The sequence below is a fragment of the Gracilinanus agilis genome, chromosome 1 (genome assembly GCF_016433145.1).
Source record: "Gracilinanus agilis isolate LMUSP501 chromosome 1, AgileGrace, whole genome shotgun sequence".
In the NCBI taxonomy this organism is placed as follows: Eukaryota; Metazoa; Chordata; class Mammalia; order Didelphimorphia; family Didelphidae; genus Gracilinanus; species Gracilinanus agilis.
This window is the reverse complement of record NC_058130.1, coordinates 686,630,606-686,651,212: the sequence shown is the minus strand read 5'-3', so window position 1 is coordinate 686,651,212 and position 20,607 is coordinate 686,630,606. Positions and strand designations below refer to the sequence as shown.

The 20,607-nt window shown below is 35.5% G+C and overlaps 1 protein-coding gene across 1 annotated transcript in view; it reads left to right on the top strand.

Annotated features, from left to right (window-relative positions):
- ZFAT (zinc finger and AT-hook domain containing) overlaps nucleotides 1-20,607 on the top strand; it is a 315,315-nt gene that overhangs the window by 198,885 nt on the left and 95,823 nt on the right. The window contains exon 11 of the mRNA XM_044669247.1: nucleotides 8,287-8,375. Coding sequence (XP_044525182.1) covers nucleotides 8,287-8,375 — 89 coding nt within the window. The remainder of the gene's footprint in view (nucleotides 1-8,286; nucleotides 8,376-20,607) is intronic.

Sequence of the window (20,607 nt, the reverse complement as noted above, 5' to 3'; positions counted from 1 at the left end):
TCCCTTATTTTCCCCCCTCTTTTTGTTTTTAAAGGCCTTATGAATTCCCTCCCTCTTCTCCCCTCCCTTTTTTGACCTCCCCACTCCCCTGCTCCCCTTGGTTTATCCCTTCTAACTTTCTCAGAAGGGTTAGATAAGAGTTTTATGTCCCAATGGATAGTATAGCTACTCTTCCCTCTCCGGGTTGATTACACTAAGAGTAAGATTTGATTATTACCTCTTAATGTTCTCTTCCTCTTCTTCTTATAATAGTATTTGTCCCCTCTCCCTCCCATGCCCTCTTTGTGTGTAATAGAATATCCTATTTTCTTATTCACTCAAGTTTCTCTTGGTGTCCCCTGCTATTCACCCCCTCTTTCCCATCCCCCATGTCATCTTAGACTATTTAGTGTTCTACTCTCACCTTGTGAATTATTCTTCTGATTACTATAATAGTGAATATTATAATAGTGAATAGAGTTCACTACAGAGAATTATACATAACGTTTCTCTACATAGGAATACAGATAATTAGATCTCACTGAGGCCCTTAAAAAGGCAAATTTAAAAATTATAAGTTTTCTTTCTTTCCCCTCTGTATCTTATTTACCTTTTCATGTTTCTCTTGATTTCTGTGGTTAGATATCAAACTTTCCATTTAGCCCTGGTCTTTTCTGTGCAAATGCCTGGAATTCTTCAATTTTGTTGAATGCCCATACTTTCCCCTTGAAATATATAGTCAATTTTGATGGGTTGTTGATCCGTGGTTGCAGGCCCAGCTCTCTTGCCTTTCTGAATATCATATTCCAAGCCTTGCGATCTTTTAGCGTGGAGGCTGCCAGATCCTGTGTGATCCTGATTGGTACTCCTTGATATTTGAATTGTTTCTTTCTGGCTTCTTGTAAGATTTTTTCTTTTGCTTGGAAACTTCAATTTGGCAGTTATATTTCTGGGTGTTTTCTTTTCTTGATCCAATGTCACAGGTGTTCTATGAATCCTTTCAATGTCTATATTGCCCTTTTGTTGTAGGACTTCAGGGCAATTTTACTGAATTATTTCTGTTAGTATGGAGTCCAGGTTTCTATTAATTTCTGGTTTTTCAGGAAGACCAATTATTCTCAAATTGTCTCTTCTAGACTGGTTTTCTTGGTCTGTCACTCTCTCATTGAGATAGTTCATGTTTCCTTCTATTTTTTCAGTCTTTTGACTTTGTTTTATTTGTTCTTGTTGTCTTGAGAGATCATTAGCTTCTACTTGCTCAATTCTAGCCTTTAGGGATTGATTTTCGGCTATAATCTTTCGGTTTTTGGCTATGATCTTTTGATTTTTGGCTATAATCTTCTGGTTTTCGGCCATAATCTTCTGGTATTCCTTTTCAATCTGGTCATTTCTGGTGTTCAATTTGCTTATCAGTTCATTTGGTTTCTGAGCCTCACTTTCCAATTGCAAGATTCTACCTTTTAAACAGTTATTTTCTTGCCAGATCTCTTCCATTTTCCTCAAAATCTCAGTTTTGAACTCTTCCATAGCTTGTGAGGAGTTTTCCTTATTTGAGGAGGGTCCAGATGCTTCTTTGTTCTCCTCCTCTGTTTGCTTGGTTGTCTGGATTTTCTCTGTGTAAAAGTTGTCGAGACTTCTTTTTCTTGTTGTTAATCTTTCTCTTCTGAACTTCCTGAGACTGGGTAGCCATCGTTAGCCCAGTAGCTTCTCAGGTTTATCCTCGCGCTCAGGGTCTGTCTGCGGTCAAGCCCCCTGGTGGACCCCCTTGCTTGATCATCTGCCGGAGGTTTCTTTACAAGTCTCAGGGTGCTGCTTCCCCAGTCGTATACCCGTCTGCACTGGTTCCCCACTCAGGGTTTCAGAGCTTTAGCTTGTGGCTGTGTCTGCCTCCACCCACGCCTCTGCCCGTGCCTGCACTCTGAGTCCGCGCTCTGCGTCCTGCGTCCGCTCTCGGTGCCCTGCTCCCACGCTCAAATTTTGTGTGCGTTCGTTAGCTTTTTGGGGTCCTAGATCTTGCTACTCTCAGGAACAGGCCCCGGAGCTGCCAATGACTCGATGGGTGCCCCAAACTTGCTCTATTTCTTTTTAGCTGGCTTCGGCGCTATAGGTGTTTTGTGTGGAGGGGGTGGGGGTGGGGTGGTTGCTCAGTCCGCAATTTAGTGAGAGCTGTTTCACCCCTTTATAGCATGGAGATGTCCCGATTCCACGTACCTTCCACGCTGTGTCCTGTTGTGGGGTTCCTCCATTTGTCTGGACTTGTTTTTATGTCACCTTGAGGAGTTTTGTGTGTTTTGGTCAGGAGAGATTAAGAGCTGCTTCTTACTCTGCCGCCATCTTAACCCGGAACCAGAGTTTTTTGTTATAAGGTTTTTTTCCCATTTTGTTGTTTCCCTTTTGATTTTGGCTACATTGTTTTTGTTTTTACAAAAGCTTTTTAGTTTGATATAATCAAAATCATTTATTTTACATTTTGTAATTTTCTCTAGCTCTTGCTTGGTTTTAAAATCTTTCCTTTCCCAGAGATCTGACAGGTAAACTATTCTATGTTCACTTAACTTATTTATAGTTTCCCTCTTTTTATATTCAAGTCATTCACCCATTCTGAATTTATCTTGGTGTAGGGTGTGAGATGTTGATCTAAACCTAATCTCTCCCATATTGTTTTCCAAATTTCCCAGCAGTTTTTGTCAAAGAGTGGATGTTTGTCCCAAAAGTTGGGATCTTTGGGCTTATCATACACTGTCTTGCTGATGTCACTGACCCTAAGTCTATTCCACTGATCCTCCCTTCTGTCTCTTAGCCAGTATCATATAGTTTTGATGACTGCTGCTTTATAGTACAGTTTAATATCTGGTACTGCTAGGTCCCCTTCCTTCACATTTTTTTTCATTATTTCCCTTGATATTCTTGATCTTTTGTTATTTCAGATGAACTTTGTTATAGTTTTTCCTAATTCAGTAAAAAAGTTTTTTGGTAGTTTGATAGGTATGGCACTAAATAGGTAAATTAATTTGCGTAGAATGGTCATTTTTATGATGTTAGTTCGTCCTACCCATGAGCAATCAATATTTTTCCAATTCTTTAGATCTAGTTTTAATTGTTTGGAAAGTGTTTTGCAGTTGTTTCCATATAATTCCTGTGTTTGTTTTGGTACATAGATGCCTAAGTATTTTATATTGTCTAGGGTGATTTTAAATGGTGTTTCTCTTTCTACCTCTTGCTGCTCTAATGTATTGGAAATATATAGAAATGCTGATGATTTATGTTCATTTATTTTGTATCCTGCCACTTTGCTAAAGTTGTTGATTATTTCTACAAGCTTCTTAGTTGATTCTCTAGGATTTATTAAGTAGACCATCATATCATCTGCAAAGAGTGATAGCTTGGTCTCCTCATTGCCTATTTTAATACCTTCAATTTCTTTTTCTTCTCTAATTGCTACTGCTAGTCTTTCTAGTACAATGTTAAATAATAGAGGTGATTGTGAGCATCCTTGTTTTACTCCTGATCTTATTTGGAAGGCTTCTAATTTATCCCCATTGCATATGATGCTTGTTGATGGTTTTAGATATATACTGTTTATTATTTTTAGGAAAGGTACTTCTATTCCTATACTTTCTAGTGTTTTCAATATAAATGGATGTTGTATTATGTGAAAGGCTTTTTCAGCATCTATTGAGATAATCACGTGATTTTTGTTGCTTTGCTTGTTGATATGGTCAATTATGTGAATGGTTTTCCTTATGTTAAACCATCCTTGCATTCCTGGTATAAATCCCACCTGATCATAATGAATAACCCTTATGATCACTTGCTGCAGTCTTTTTGCTAGTATTCTGTTTAAGATTTTTACATCTATGTTTATTAAGGAGATTGGTCTCTAGTTTTCTTTCTCTGTTTTTGATCTACCTGGCTTTGAGATCAGTACCATATTTGTATCATATAAGGAGTTTGGTAGGACTCCTTCTTTGCTCATTATGTCAAATAATTTGTATAGTATTGGAATTAGTTTTTCTTTGAAAGTTTGATAGAATTTACTTTTGAATCCATCTAGTCCTGGGATTTTTTCTTAGGGAGTTCTTTGATGACTTGTTCAATTTCTTTTTCTCATATAGGATTATTTAAGTATTTCATTTCTTCTACTGTTAATCTAGGCAATTTATAATTTTGTAAATATTGATCTATCTCACCTAGATTGCTATACTTATCGTCATATAATTGGGCAAAATAGTTTTTAATGATTGCTTTGATTTCCTTTTCATTCCCCCTTTTCATCTTTGATACTGATGATTTTGTTTTCTTTTTTCCTTTTTTAAATTAGATTAACCAGTACTTTGTCAATTTTTTTAAGTACAAGCTTCTAGTCTTATTTATTAATTCAATAGTTCTTTTACTTTCAATTTTAGTAATTTCTCCTTTTATTTTTAAAATCTCTAATTTAGTTTTTAACTAGGGATTTTTAATTTGTTCAGTTTCTAGTTTTTTAAGTTGAATGCCCAGTTCATTAATCTCAGCTCTCCTGAATTTGTTAATATATGCACTCAATGATATAACTTTTCCTCCTAGAACTGCTTTGGTTGGGTCCCATAGATTTTGGTAAGAAGTCTCATCATTGTAATTCTCTTCAGTGAAATTATTGTTTCTATTATTTGTTCTTTAGATTATTTTGGAGAATCATATTGTTTAATTTCCAGTTAGTTTTTGGTTTGCCTCTCCATGTATCACTGCTAATAACTATTTTTATTGCATTATGATCTGATAGGGTTGCATTTATTAATTCTTCTTTTTTGCATTTGTTTGCCATATTTCTATGCCCTAGTACATGATCAATCTTTGTGAATGTTCCATGTGCTGCTGAAAAGAAGGTCTATTCCTTTTTGTCCCTATTTATTTTTTTCCATATATCTATTAACTCTAATTTTTCTAGGAAATCATTTACGTCTCTTATCTCTTATTTATTTTTTTGGTTTGATTTATCTAGATCTGATAGGGGAAGGCTTATGTCTCCTGCTAGTATGATTTTATTATCTATTTTCTCCTTGAACTCTGCCAGTTTCTCCTTTAGAAATTTGGATGTGATACCATTTGGTGCATACCTGTTGAGTACTGATATTTCTTCATTGTTTATATTGCATTTTATCAGTATGTAATTACCTTCCCTATCTCTTTTAATCAGATCCATTTTGAATTTGGCTTTGTCAGAAATCATTATTTCAATTCCTGCCTTCTTTTTCTCAGTTGAAGCCCAATAGATTTTGCTCCAACCCTTTATTTTTACTCATATGTCTGTCTGTCTGCCTGTCTCATGTGTGTTTCTTGTAGACCACACATAGTAGGATTTTGGTTTCTAATCCACTCTGCTATTTGCTTCAGTTTCATGGGCGAGTTCATCCCATTCACATTCAGAGTTATAATTATCAACTGTGTATTTCCAGACATTTTGATTCACTCTCTTTGTCCTGCCCTTTCTTCTTTCACTATTTCTTTCTATACCAGTGTTTTGTGTTTAATCAGTTCCCTTAATCCCCTCCCTTATTGTACTTCCCATTCTTCCCCCTCCCTTCTTATTCCCCACTTATTTTTCTTTGTGCTCTTTTTAAGCTACCCCCCTGCCCTCTCCCTCCCTAGTATTGCTTACCTCCCCATCAGTCCTTTTGTTACCCTTCTATTTCTCTATAGAGCGTGAATCAATGCTCTGCCCCAATGGATCTGATTGTTCTTCCCACTTTAAGTTAATTTAAATGCACTTAACAATTAAGTGTTTCCTCTCTCCAACCTCTTAAGCCTTCCAGTGTATTCATATTCTCCCCTGTTTGCCCCATGCGCTTCTTTATGAAATATAAATTTACTCCACTTTGTCTATTTTACCATTTCTATTAATATTATCTCCTTTCCCCCCTCTATTTTTATATATATATTTATACATATATTTGTATGTATCTTGACATTTCATCCTATACAGTTTGTCACTGTTTCCTTTAAGCAAACTTTTTCTAGTTACCCTGTTGATAATAACAATTTTTAATATTTTCCAATATCTTCTTTTCTCCTAGTGATATAAATCAGTTGAACTTATTGGGTCCCTTAAAGAAAAGGTTGTTTTTGTTTTGTTTTTGTTTTTTTTTCTTCTGCTCCTTTCATTATCTTATAGTGATTCTCTTGAGTTCTGCGTTTGGGCAGCAAACTATCTGTTTAAGTCTTATTTTTTATTTATGAATGCCTCGAAGTCTTCAACTTTATTGAATGACCATACTTCCCCCTCAAAAAATATAGTCAGTTTTGCTGAGTAGTTGATTCTTGTTTGTAGACCCAGTTCTCTTGCTTTACCGAATATTATATTCCATGCCTTCCATTCCTTCAATGTAGATGCAGCCAGATCACGTGTTATCCTAATTGTGGTTGCTGGGTATCTGAATGACTTCTTATTAGCAGCTTGTAATATTTTTTCCTTGGTCTGGTAGTTTTTGAATTTGCCTATAATATTCCTGGAAGTTGTCAGTTGTGGATTAAATGTAGGAGGTGATCTGTGGATTCTTTCAATTTCGACTTTTTCCTCTTGTTTGATAATGTCAGGGCAGTGTTCTTGGGTAATTTCCTATAGGATGATGTCTAGGCTTTTCCTTTTGTCATGATCTTCCATTAGACCAATATTTCTTAAATTGTGTCTTTGAGGTCTGTTTTCCTGATATTTGATTGTGTCCATGAGGTGTTTCATAGTCTCCTCAAATTTTTCATTTTTTTGGTTTTGTTTTATATATTCTTGCTGCCTTGTGAAGTCATTTGTTCCTAGCTGTTGAGTACTATTTTTTAAAGACTGAATTTCCTCCCTGGCTTTTTGGTCATCCTTCTCCTTCTGGTCAAATTTTCTTTGTAAATCATCTTTTGCCTTCTTTGCTTTGTTTTCAAGGTGGCCAATTTTGGCTTTTAAGACCTTATTTTCTTGTTTCAGTTCATGTATTTCATTTTTCAAATTGTCTTCAGCTTCTCTTTATTGTTTTTTCAGTTCCTGAAATTCTTGATTTAATTGAATTTTGAGATCTTTCAAAGCCTGTGTCCAATTCTTTGGAGCTTCCTGATCTTCTATTTCATTTGTTCTTTTTTTGCTTCCTGGAAAGAAGCTGTCAATTGTAATTTCTTTTCTCTTTTTCTGTTGTTTACTTATATTTTTTCCTTTTCTGTTCTGCTAGGTTAAGCAGATGGATTTAATGCGCTTTGATGAAAGAGCTTCCCCCAGCTGGCAATGGGGGTTTGTAGTTACTTTCTCTGCAGTCTATGGGGGAGGGGTGTTGGAATTTCCCTCACCTCTGAAGACTTCTTGTCTGTCCAGTTGATGGGATTAAACCTGGACTGGGTTAAACTTTAGTTCCCAATGTGCCCTCAGGCCAAAACCTTGAGAGAAAAAGGAGGGGAAAGATGGAGTGCCTTTGCTGAGCTATCTAGCAGTAGGGTCACCTCAGTTCTGTCCTGCTGCTAGACTTGGCCTTCTTTCCTCTCGAAGTGCCCTGTTCTCTATCTCCATGTGGTAAGGCACATAGGCATGAAGTTTTGCTCCATCTAAGCCACCATCTTCCTACAGTTTTTGCTGTGTTTCTCTGGCTTTCTCCTCTGGACACCTCCCTGCCATATGTGTTCAACTCCTTGAATCTGGCTCCAGCAAGGCCCTTCTCCAGGCTGGTGTGTTTGCCCATCTGGAGATTTCAGGGCCTGCTGGAGACTCCACATAGCCCATGTGGGAGGGGTCCTGGGGTTTCCCTTACAAACTCTCAGACCCACCAGTTCAAGAATTCAAGCCTTTTTCTTGTTATCTCTTGAGCTGTCCAGCAGTAGGATCCCCGTGCTCTGTCCTATTGTTATATTTGGTGTTCTTTCTTTTTGAAGTGTCTTGTTTTTTATTTCAGTGTGGAAAGGGTGCAGAGGTCTTAAGATTTGTTCTGTCTAAGCTGCCATTTTCCTCTTATTCTTTTTTTAAAACCATAACTTCTGTCTTAGAATCAATATTGTGTATTGGTTCCAAGGCAGAAGAGCAGTAAGGGCTAGGTAATAGGTGAGGGATCACTGTATGCCTATAAGTAAGTATTGTAACCATTAAGTCTTGTTTAGTTTACAATGTTGTAGATGATTTATAAGGTCCTTTCCTTCTTTCAGTCCATGTAAGGCTCCTTGATGCTTTTTATGCCAATCGACCCCCTACAACTAAAATGTTTCTCCTTTCCCTGAGCAGGACACCATTGTGCTTAGCTTTGCTGGTCCTATTGGCACAGCCTGAACATGAGCTCCATCTCACCTCACCTGATATTTTCTTTGCAGGCAAGCAGTTTAAATGTACAGTGTGTGACTACACAGCTGCTCAGAAGCCACAGCTCCTACGCCACATGGAACAGCATGCCTCCTTCAAGGTAAGGAGCAGCAAATCCGAATGGACTCTTAAAGTGGAATTACTGCTCACTTTTCACCAAGTTTCTTTTTCAAATTGAATTTTAGATACTTTTCATTTTTTTATTTATACATTAGATCAGGTTTCTTCTGTTATTACAGCAGCACCTGGAATTGAAATTATATCTGTTTTTAACCTTCTATTTTAGACACATAATCTTTTCAGTATGGTATATTTTAAAAAAATCTGTTCCACTGATAGTCTGTTAAACCCCAACAATAATAACAACAGATTCTATCACTTAGTGTATCTATTTATATTTATCCTGTTAATTTGTTTGTTACATAATCTCAATGTCTGCATTATTATTGATCATTTTAAACTGTTAAACATCTTAGGGATTGTATCCAGTGAATTTATATGGTGTAGAAGCTGGCCCTATGCCTCATATCAATGGTCGTTTCAAATATATTGTTAATGATAATGGTGACATATAGAACAATGAGAAATGAGAAGTCAAGTATGTGAGTGTATGAGGTAGAATTGGGAATAGTACTAAGCTCTTCAATAATAACAGTAGCCACAGGCCAAAAATAACTGTAAGCAGAAACTGAGATATTAATTGCACATAAATCATTAGCCTCTTCTAATTCTTAATTTGCAGTTACTCCTTCTGTGGGGAAGACTGAAATATTGTGTCTTATTGTGTTGGGAGAATCACACCTATTGTTCCTTTAAGTTATTTTCGTATAGCTATATACTTTATATTAGAGAAGTAGGCTATATGCATATATTTTATATTTCTGTGTGTATTGTGTATATATGCACATATAGATAATATTTATATATGTGCTCTGTAACCTATTAAAGATCATACTAGTTAGATCTTGAGCAAGAGTCATGCATTCTGTTGTTAATATGTGGTGGTTTTAAGAGTTCCTAAATGTATTGATATTTTTTGTATACCTACCCCATAAAACATATAAATATGTTGCTGTATTACAATATTTCCTCATCCAGTGTCTTACTGTGTTATGGAAGTGACTCATTTCTCAAAGGCTGTGTTAGTTTAGTATAGGTTCTTGAGAGAGTGTATAATTTGAGTATCTGCCTAGCTTCTTTTGTAGAGGACTAGCACTAAAACAGCTATATATTCATAGGATATTATTTATGAAAAATGGACCTTGCTTATATCAATTAGTAAACATTTACTAAATACTTATTATGTACATACCAGGCAGTATGCTAGGCATTAAAATTCTAGTTCTTACTAGAACATTTATGTTTATAGTTTTGATATTTGTTATATTCCTTTAATGAAAATAATGCTAAAACTAAAAAAAATTATCCCTTAAGAAGCTCACAATCTAAGAGACAATAAGCAAATAAATATGTACATACAAACAATATACAGGAAAAATGGGAAGTAACTAAAAGAAAGGGAACCTTGATTATCAGTTATGTTTTATAGCTTTGTTATTTTTCAGCTCATCACTTTTTTTTATTCTAGTGCATTTACTAAGGGCTTAAGTTGGAGAGAGGGGACAGAAAAAAAGATTGAATGAGAGAAGGAAGGAAAGATGAAGAGGAAAGGAGAGAGTGAAGAAGAGTTTTAGAGAGTAATACAGAGAAGCTGATTTAGATATGGAGGGAGAAAGTGGGGAAGAGAAAATGAGGGAAGAAACTGAGACAGGATTGAGAGAAAGGGAGCTCAGGTCCTTACTCCATGAATTAACCTTTGTTTGGTTTTTTCCATTATAGCCAGTCATTCTCCTTTGACATTCTCAGCTGATAGCCTTTATCTTCCTTTTTAATCCCTGACTTCACTATCTTAGAATCTTTCTATCTTTTTAAGATGGTGAGGAATGAATGATGTTTTCTAAACTAATCTAAGAAAAAAGTGGCATTATGATTCTTTTCTTTTCCTTGTTAGCACTTTATATCTTGGATTATTCTTCCATCATTGTATGAGTTTTTAACCTGGGGCTAATATTTTGATAACTATCTCATTATAATTGGTTTCCTTTATAATCCTCTGTGTTTTATTTTATCCATTAAAATCATTATTCTGAAATATTCTGAAAGCCCATAGGCTTTCCTAGATTTCCAGAGTCGATGACACCAAGAATATTAAGATGCCTTTTCTTGGGGGATGAGTGATGATTTTTTTTTTTAGCTTTAGCATTATTTTCATCAAAGGCATATGCTGTTAAATATTAAAAATGAAAATTATGAACATAAATGGTCAAGTAAGAACTAGGATTTTAGTTTAGCGACCTCAAGTCAAATTTCTGCCCTACCATATATTAGTTGGGTGACTTTGGACCTTTGTAGCTCTCTGAGCTTTAATTTCTTCTTTTGTAAAATGAAGCCAGTAATACTTGAACTACTTTACTTCTTGCTTCAGAGAGGTTTTGTGAGGAAAGAACTTCGTACTGTGGAACGCTGCATAAACATGTGTTATTGTTACCATAAAACATTGTTAAAGCAGAAATGAAACATGGTTTTTGATCAATGCTACTTAATGAGAGAGTGAAGAGGTAAGGGTTACGATTTTATAGGAGATCTTTGTGGCAGTTCAGATTACCTTCTTCCACAGAGAATGATGACAGTTCTCAAGGATGATTGATTACTTGAGTAAAAGCTTTGAGAGGAAAGCTTAAAAAATTTATCTATTCAGAGTATGAGGATTTTGTTTCTTTTGCTTTGGACATCTGTACGTTTTATTTAAGGATCAGAATTACTAATATTTTCCTACATAGTAGATTTTATCCCTTTGCTCATTTTTAGATTCAGCTATTTGAGATTCCTATTATAAGCTTCATTTCCTCCAGTGAGATGCAGATTATGAGTGGAAAGTGAGAGTCCCACTGAATTCTGCTGTGATCAGACCACATGTAGAATACCATGTCCAATTCTGAAAGCTCCATTTTAGAAATGGGCATTAACAAGTCTGAGTGTGTCCAAAAGAAGTGACTGGAAATTATAGCATACAAGGACTGGCAGGAAGAATTAGGGATAGAAGGAGAAACAAGGTGCAAGAGAATGTACTGTTATCCTTTTTGAAATTTATAATGGATTATCTTATAGATGAGAATTAGTTTGTTTTACTTGACCTCAAAAGGAAGATGTGGGATTTATGGGTAGAAATTATAATAGCATATATAGTTGTTATAAAAATAAAGAAGGTATCTTTATTACTACTAGTTATCCTAGTTGTTATTCATCTGGGCAGCTGTGCTTTGATTCCCTTGATGGCTGGTGCAAGGACACCCGAGCCCTGCCACTCACCTGGATGTTAATAACTGCCCCTTCTTGATAACAGTGCCCAGGCAGGATCCCTAAAGGTCAATGGATAGGTAACCCTTTCAGGTCCCACCTGGGGTTGGATTGATTATTAGTATTGGGCTCTATTAGCCTTGGATAATGTTCATCTGACTGCGTTGCTCCCTCCCCAGAGTGGTGATGTAATAACTATTCAAGGAAGGTACTTAATAATCTTTATCTATGATGTTAATAAGGGAAAGGAATGATCAGGAACTGATTGGGGATAGGAGACCCTGTCACTAAAAGCTATGACACTAATCCCTCAGGACTGTAGGCTGCTTCAGTAATGTTGGAGCTCTTGTTCTTTACCTCCTCTGGCTCAGCTTGGGCACAGCCAAACCAGAGTAAGCAATCTGCTTGGTTGATACAGATATCGATAATCCCTCTCAGCTTCTTACTGCCTGTCATGTCAGTTCTACAGCCATATATACCTCCCTTACCACCCTCTGCTTCTTCTCCTCTTCACTTCCTGGTTCCCCTCTCCCCCAGCCTGGGATACCTAAATATCTAGTGATGGTTTAGATGCCTAAATAGCTAGGGGGAATTTAGAGAGAACCAGGGGATCCACGGTCAGACCCACAGGTCAATTCTCCAAGATCAGATCAATGTTTCAAGTCAAGGGTTTCAGGCCAGGGTTCTCAAAATCAAAAGCCAAAAGCCAAAGCCAAAGCCAAAAGCAAAAGCCAAAAAGCAAAAGCCCCTGTCAGAAAGCTGACAGGGTATTTATACCCTTTGGCCAACTGCCTTTCCTCTTGTCCTCATGGCATCTGGGAACATTCTGATGTCTCAAACTGTCTTCACCTGTCAATCAAGGTGAGATTCTCAACTTCCAGAGTTTGACTATGACATAGTTGACTATGTAGGAAAGACGTTCCTCATAATTATAAGTGTTGAAAAATGGGATGATTTGTCCTTGAGTGGTGAATCCTTGAATCCTCATCATAGAAATTTCTTGACAAATGTTGAATTTACTTATCGAGGACAGTATAAGAAGGAGTTACAAGAGTTGATCTGTGAGATCCTGTGATCTAAGATATTAATTTATTCACTTCACTTTCATTCCTTAGATTATGTAGAACATGATTCGCCTTAGAGAATTATATTATTTCTTTGACCATGATTTCTTTTGCACGTTATGTATTTACTTCTTTAGAGCAGATAAAGAGCAGATAACTTGGTTATAAAGGTCATTAGACAATGACAGTTGTTAGCCTGTGTTGCTGTGATATAATAGAAAATGACTGACTAGCAGCAGTAACCTTGGATTATTCTTGGTCCTGTCTCTGAGAGCCTCTATTTTTCCATCTGCAGAGCAGAGGTAGTAATATTAGCATTACTCTCCTCATGGGACTGTTTGGAGGGAAATATGGGGTGAACCTTAAAGCTCTAGGGAAATGTGAGTTATGATGATGATGATGATGATGATGATGATGATGATGATGATGATGATTTGTCATCTCTGCATAGGAAGGTGATCTGGACCTCTGTATTCCTTTATGTGAAGCACCAAGTGAACCAACAGGCCCTTACTTAACTTTTATGTTATCTCCTGAAACAGCTCAATGGATTTCAGAGTATTCTGTATAGGAAGTCATGAATTCAGAAAGTGTATGTGCAAGACAGCAAAAAAGAAATGATATTCTAAAATCAGTATTTTCTAGCATTTGATCTTTTAGGAAGCTGTGCAGTGTGGCTTACTGCTGACTTTCCTTACTTTAAGACTCTCAATTCTGACAGAGAGTCATTTTCCTGACTACTTTGATCATTTCCTTGCACATCAACTTTTAGGACATGAAGCATTGTCTTACTTCTAAGAGGTAATAAACCTTTTAGTCTTAGATAAGTCATTTATATAAGACAGAAGGTCAGATTTTTATTCTTGAAAAGACATGAGTGAGAGTCTACTTATGGTAGGCATGTACATTTATAGATTTTAAAATAATTTAAGTAACTTATTGTGAACTTTAAAAAATTATAAAACCAATTAAATATTTATTTCAAGCTAATCAAACTTTAAAAATACCAGCATATGTATTTCTTTTACACAGGTGTTATATATCATGAACTCTTTTGACAGGTCTAGGGAAACCTATGGATCCTTTCTCAGAATAATTTTTTTTTCATTTTTAAGTTACAATTGTAGAATGCTAAATTTCTGTTAGAGTTTAATGAAAATAAAAGTATATTTTTTCATATTCAATTTCATGGACTCCAAAACTGGTCTGTAGACTCTAAATTAAGAACCCATGCTCTAACCACTTGCCACTTTCACCTTCTATACCCTCTTTCATTGTTTTTGTTGATCTGTTCCTATTTTTGTATCTTTTCTTCTGATATTAATATAGTATGCCTCAGTGTTGTCTATTGATCTTTACTTCCAATTTTTTAGCATGTGCCCCCTTTTTTCTTTTTATTCCTCACATTTATCATTCTTAATTATACTACATTGTTCATTACATTGATGTATCACACTTTGTTGAGCTCTTTCCCAGGTATTTAGATTATTGTATTAAGATACATTTTGTTTAGCCTTGAAATATATCAACAAAGCTTATATCATGGAATGTTATTAGCTGCTTCAAATGCCAAACTTGTACAGTATATATGTGCAGATTTGTTCCAGATCTGTGTTTTTATCAACATAGAGAAGACCCAGAATGGAAACTCCTTCCACTAGTGCATATTAGTTTTTCTACAATTTATAGACTTAGAAAACTGCTTGAGGGCACTAAGCTCAAGTGACTTGCCCATGCTCACATATCCAGTATATGTCAGAGGTAGGACTTGAACTCAGTCTTCCAAACTGCAAAGCTAGCCTGCTATCTTTTATGCCATATTGCTTATGGTGTATACATTTTATGTGCATGTACTGGTGCTCAAATGTATAGATACGTGTATTTTTAGATTGTATATGTCTTGATGCAACATGGCATAATGGATAGAGAACTGGATGTAGAGTCAAGAAAAGTTCCCCTCCCCAACCTCCAATTTCATCCAGGAAAATTACTTACTAGTTGTGTGACCATAGGCAAACCATTCAACTTTTGCCTTCCTCAAACAACTCCCAAGGATTTAATGATTAATTTATAGAGGGGTGTTGATCTGTTGGTAGAGAAAGCATCCATTCCAACATTCCCAAACTCATTGAATCCTTGAAAGTCAGAACCGATGGGGATGGTGATGCTGCTGCTGCTGGTGATAACTGACATTTATATTAGCATTTTGAGGTTTGCAGAGTGCTTATTTAATCCTTAAAATAATCCCAAGATTAAATTGGTACAAACACTATTCCCAAATTACATATGGGACAATATTGAGATTAAATGAAAATTTTCAGTGGCAAGTAGCCCAGTTTTTTTGTTTATTTATTGCTTAAAGTGGTGTGGAGGCTAATGTCTGACTAGCCTGGAATAGTACTCTTGAGTCATTATGAAAGGTTTTGAATACCAGACACATTCGTTACTTTATCTTAGAGGTAAAAGAGTGTCAAAAAAATTTTGTGGACAGCAGAATGATGTTGTAATTGTACTTCAAGAAGGAGGTTGACTCAAAGAAGAAAGTAGGCCTCAGGAGTCACTTTCCTAGCTCCAGTCATTTTCTTGAGTAAGTGGATAGCTGGTTTCCCCTTACTGTCTTCTGGAGATAATTTAATTTTGATTGAAGGTTAAGAAGTCCTGCCTGAGCCAAGCACTGGAACAATATTTAGTTAGGTTAATGTCTTTTTCTAACCTTTTGTATTTCTCTACTTTCACCTCTTTTATAAATAAAAGATTTATAATTTTCATATATGAACCAAACCATTAATTTTAACACTTAATAGTACTAAGTGGTTTAAGATGATATATAAAAAAAGAAAGGGGTGGGAATAGAAAATGGCACCAAGAGAAACAAAGAGAAGTAAGAAAAATAGAGTAAATTATACCACAAAGCGGTACATGTGAGGGGGAGGGGAAGAATACTATTATAAGAAGGAGAGGAATAGAGTGCTAATAGGTAATACTTAAACCTTACTCTCAGTTGAATCAACTTTGAGAGGGAAGAGCAACTAGATCCATTGGGGCATCAATTTCTATCTTACGGGGGCAGCAGGGTGGTTCAGTGGATTGAGAACCAGGCCTAGAGACGGGAGGTCCTAGGTTCAAATCTGGCCTCAGACACTTTCCTAGCTGTGTGTCCCTGGGCAAGTTACTTAACCCCCATTGCCTAGCCCTTACCACTCTTCTGCCTTGGAGCCATTACTCAGTATTGACTCTAAGAAGGAAGGTAAGGGCTTAAAATAAATGAACAAACAAATAAATAAATTAAAAAATTCTATCTTACCCTAGAGGGAAGTTGAGAGGGAAAAACCAAGGTGGGGAGTGGGGCAGAGAGTACTAAAAGGGAGGGAAAGATGAGGGGAGGGAATTTAATAGACCCTTAAGAAAAATAAGAGGGGATAAGAAGGGAGGGACTGGGAAGGGAGGTAAAATAAGAGTGGGAATTAGGGGGACTGATTAAAAGTAAAAAATTGGTGTAGAAGAAAATAGTGAAAGATGAAAGGGTAGGACTAGGAGAGGAAATCTAACTGATGGATACACCAGTGGTAATCATAACTCTGAATATGAATGAGATGAACTCACCAAAGCAGATAGCAGAGTGGATTAAAAACCAAAAGTCAAGAAATGCACATAAAGCCAATGGACACACACAGGTAAAGGTAAGAGGCTAGAGCAAAATCTATTGGGCATCAACTGAGAAAAAGAAGGCAAGAGTCCCAATTATGATATCTGACAAAGCCAAAGTAAAAATAGATCTGATTAAAATAGATAGGGAAGGTAATTATATCCTGATAAAAGGTAATATAGACAATAAGGAAATATCAGTACTCAACATGTATGCACCAAATGGTATATATAGCATTCAAATTTCTAAAGGAGAAACTATTGGAGAATAAGGAGGAAATAGATAGTAAAACTATACTAGTGGGACACATGAACCTTCTGTTATTAGATCTAGATAAATAAAATAAAAAATAAATAAGGAAGAGGTAAGGGATGTGAATGTGATATTACAAAAATTAGAGTTAATAGATATGTAGAGAAAAATAAATAGGGACAAAAAGAAATAATCTTTTTAGCAGCACACGGTACATTCACAAAGACTGACCATGTAATAGGTCATAAAAACATGACAAATAAATGCAAGAAAGCAGAAATAATAAGTGCAATTGCAACCTTTTCAGATCATAATACAATAAAAATAGTTATTAGCAAGGATACATGGAGCGGCAAATCAAAAATTAATTAGAAATTAAATAATATGATTCTCCAAAATTGGTTGGTTAAAGAACAAATCATATAAATAATAATTTCACAGAAGAGAATGACAAAGAGGAGACATTATATCAGGATCTATGGGATTCAGTCAAAGCAGTACTGTTAAGATTAAAAATGATAAAGATTGATATAATAAGAGAAATTAGTAGTTTAATTAAAGCCATGGCCATGTTGGTAAGATATATATAAGACTGTGCCTATCTTTTATATTTACCGACGGAGCCCATTCTCTCTCCCGCTCGCCAGCTAGCTCTTCAGGAAGACCAAGAAAAAGGACTTTCTCTAGGCCTTCCTCTGAATTTAAACTGCCCCCCCCTGCGTGGGGACCTTTGACGTCCCCACGCCCTAAGACCCATTGGAGTCATGGGTAATGTAGTCTCAAAGCCCCCACGTGTTCATAGGGAGTCTGCTAGACACTTCCAGATGGCACTTCCCGGAATTTAAAACAAACAGTACTCAGGGGAAAATTTATATCCCTGAGTGAATATATTAACAAATCAGAGAGGGCAGAGGTCAATGAATTGGGCATGCAAATTAAAAAACTAGAAAGAGAACAAATTGAAACTCCCAGATAAAAACTACATTAGAAATCCTAAAAATTAAAGAAGAAATTAATAAAATTGAAAGTGAAATAACTATTGAATTAATAAATAAGCCTAGAAGCTAGTAGTTAAAAAAAACAAAATAGATAAAGTGTTGGTTAATCTAATAAAGAATAGGAAAGAAGAAATCCAAATTAACAGTATCAAAGATGAAAATGGTGACCTCACCTCTAATGAAGAGGAAATTAATGTAATTATTAAGAACTATTTTGCCCAATTATATGGCAATAAATATGGCAATCTAGGTGATATAGATAATTATTTATGAAAATATAAATTGCACAGATTAACAGAAGAAGAAATGGAATACTTAAATAATGCCATATCAGAAAAATAAATTGAGCAAGCCATCAAAGAAATCCCTAAGAAAAAATCCCAAGGGCCAGATAATTTCACAAGTGAATTCTATTAAACATTTAAAGAACAACTAATCCCAATACTATACAAACTATTTGACAAAATAAATAAAAGAAGGAGTTCTACCGAATTCCTTTTTTGACTCAAATATAGTACTGATTCCAAAGCCAGGCACATAAAAAATAAGAGAGAAAACTACAGACTAATCTCCTTAATGAACTTAGATGCAAAAATCTTAAATGGTATATTAGCAAAAAGACTCCAGCAAGTAATCATGAGGGTTATTCATTATGATCAGGTGGGATTTATACCAAGAATGCAAGGATGGTTTAATATTAGGAAAACCATCCAGATAATTGATGATATCAACAACCAAACCAACAGAAATCACTTGATTACCTCAAGAGATGCTGAAAAAGCCTTTGATAAAATACAAAATTCATTCCTATTGAAAAACATTAGAAAGTATAGGAATAGAAGGGGTTTTCCTAAATAATATATGATATATATGTTATATACATATATAAATAATATATAAATAATAAACAGTATATATTTAAAACCATCATCAAGCATCATCTGTTATGAGGATAAATTAGAAGCCTTCCCAATAAGATCAGGCATGAAACAAGGATGCCCATTATCACCTCTATTATTTAACATTTTATTAGAAACACTAGCAGTAGCAATCAGAGAAGAAAACGAAATTGAAGGTATTAAAATCAGCAATGAGGAGACTAAGCTATCACTCTTTGCAGATGATATGATGGTCTACTTAAAAAATCCTAGAGAATCAACTAAAAAGCTAGTAGAAATAATCAACAACTTCAGCAAAGTTGCAGGATACAAAATAAACTCATATAAATCATCAGCATTTCTATGTATCTCCAATACATCTCAGCAGCAAGAGTTAGAAAGAGAAATTCCATTTAAAATCACCCTAGATAATATAAAATATTTAGGAATCTATTTGCCAAGAGAAACACAGGAATTATATGAACATGACTACAAAACATTTTCCACAAAATTAAAATAATTGCTCATGGGTATAACGAGCTAACATAATAAAAATGACAATCCTGCCCAAATTAATTTACTTATTCAGTGCCATACCTATCAAACTACTGAGGAAATTTTTTACTGAATTAGAAAAAACTATAGCAAAGTTCATTTGGAAGAACAAAAGACCAAGAATATCAAGGGAAATAATGAAAAATGTGTGATGGAGGGGAGGCCTAGGAGTATCATATCTTAAATTGTACTATAAAGCTGTGGTCATCAAAACAATATCTTAGCCAATAGGGTAAGAGACAGAAGGGAGGATCAGTGGAATAGACTTGAGGTAAATGATCTCAGCAAGATAATGTATGATACACCCAAAGATCCCAGTTTTTTGGACAAAGAGGCACTATTTGACAAAACCTGCTTGGAATAATTAGAAAACCATATGGGAGAGATTAGGTTTAGATCAGCTTCTCACATCCTTACACCAAGATAAATTCAGAATGGGTGAATGACTTAAATATAAATCAATTAGGTGAGCATAGAATTGTTTACCTATTAGATCTACTGGAAAGGAAGGATTTCAAGACCAAGCAAGCAATAGAGAATATTACAAAATTTAAAATGAATAATTTTTGATTACATTAAATTAAAAAGGTTTTGTACAAACAAAACCAATGCAACCAAAATTAGAAGGGAAGCAACAAATTGGGAAAAAATCTTTATAACAAAAATGTCTGAGAAAGGTCTAATTACCCAAATTTATAAGGAACCAAATCAGTTGTACAAAAAATCAAACCATTCTCCAATTGAAAAATGGGCAAGGGACATGGATAGGTGATTTTCAGATAAAGAAATCAAAACTATCAAGAACCACATGAAAAAGTGTTCTAAATGTCTTATAATTAGAGAAATGCTCATCTAAATAACTCTGAGATACCACCTCACACCTAGCAGATTGGCTAATATGATAGCAAAGGAAAGTAATGAATGTTGGAGGGGATGTGGCAAAATTGGGACATTAATGCATTACTGGTAGAGTTGTGAATTGATCCAACCTTTCTCAGAGACAATTTAGAACTATTCTAAAAGATCTTTAAAAGACTACCTACCCTTTGATCCAGCCATACCACTTCTGGGTTTATACCCCAAAGTGATCATAAGGAAAATGACTTGTACAACAATATTTATAGCCACACTATTTGTTGTGACAAAAAATTGGAATATGTGGGGATGCCCTCTGATTGGTGAATGGCTGAACAAATTGTGGTATCTGTTGGTTATGGAATATTATTGTGCTCAAAGGAATGATAAATTGGACAAATTCCATGTGAACTGGAATATCCTCCAGGAATTGATGCAGAGTAAAAGGAGCAGAACCAGTAGAATATTATACACAGAGACTGATACACTGTGGCATAATCGGATGTAATGGAGTTCTCTACTAGCAGCAATGCAGTGATCCAGGATAATTCTGAGGGACTTATGAGAAAGAATGCTACCCATATCCAGAAAAAGAACTGTGAGAGTAGAAACACAGAAGAAAAGCAACTGCTTTATCACATGGGTCGATGGGGATATGACTGGGAATATAGGCTCTAAATGATCACCCTAGTGCAAATCTGAATAATATGAAAATAGGTTTTGATCA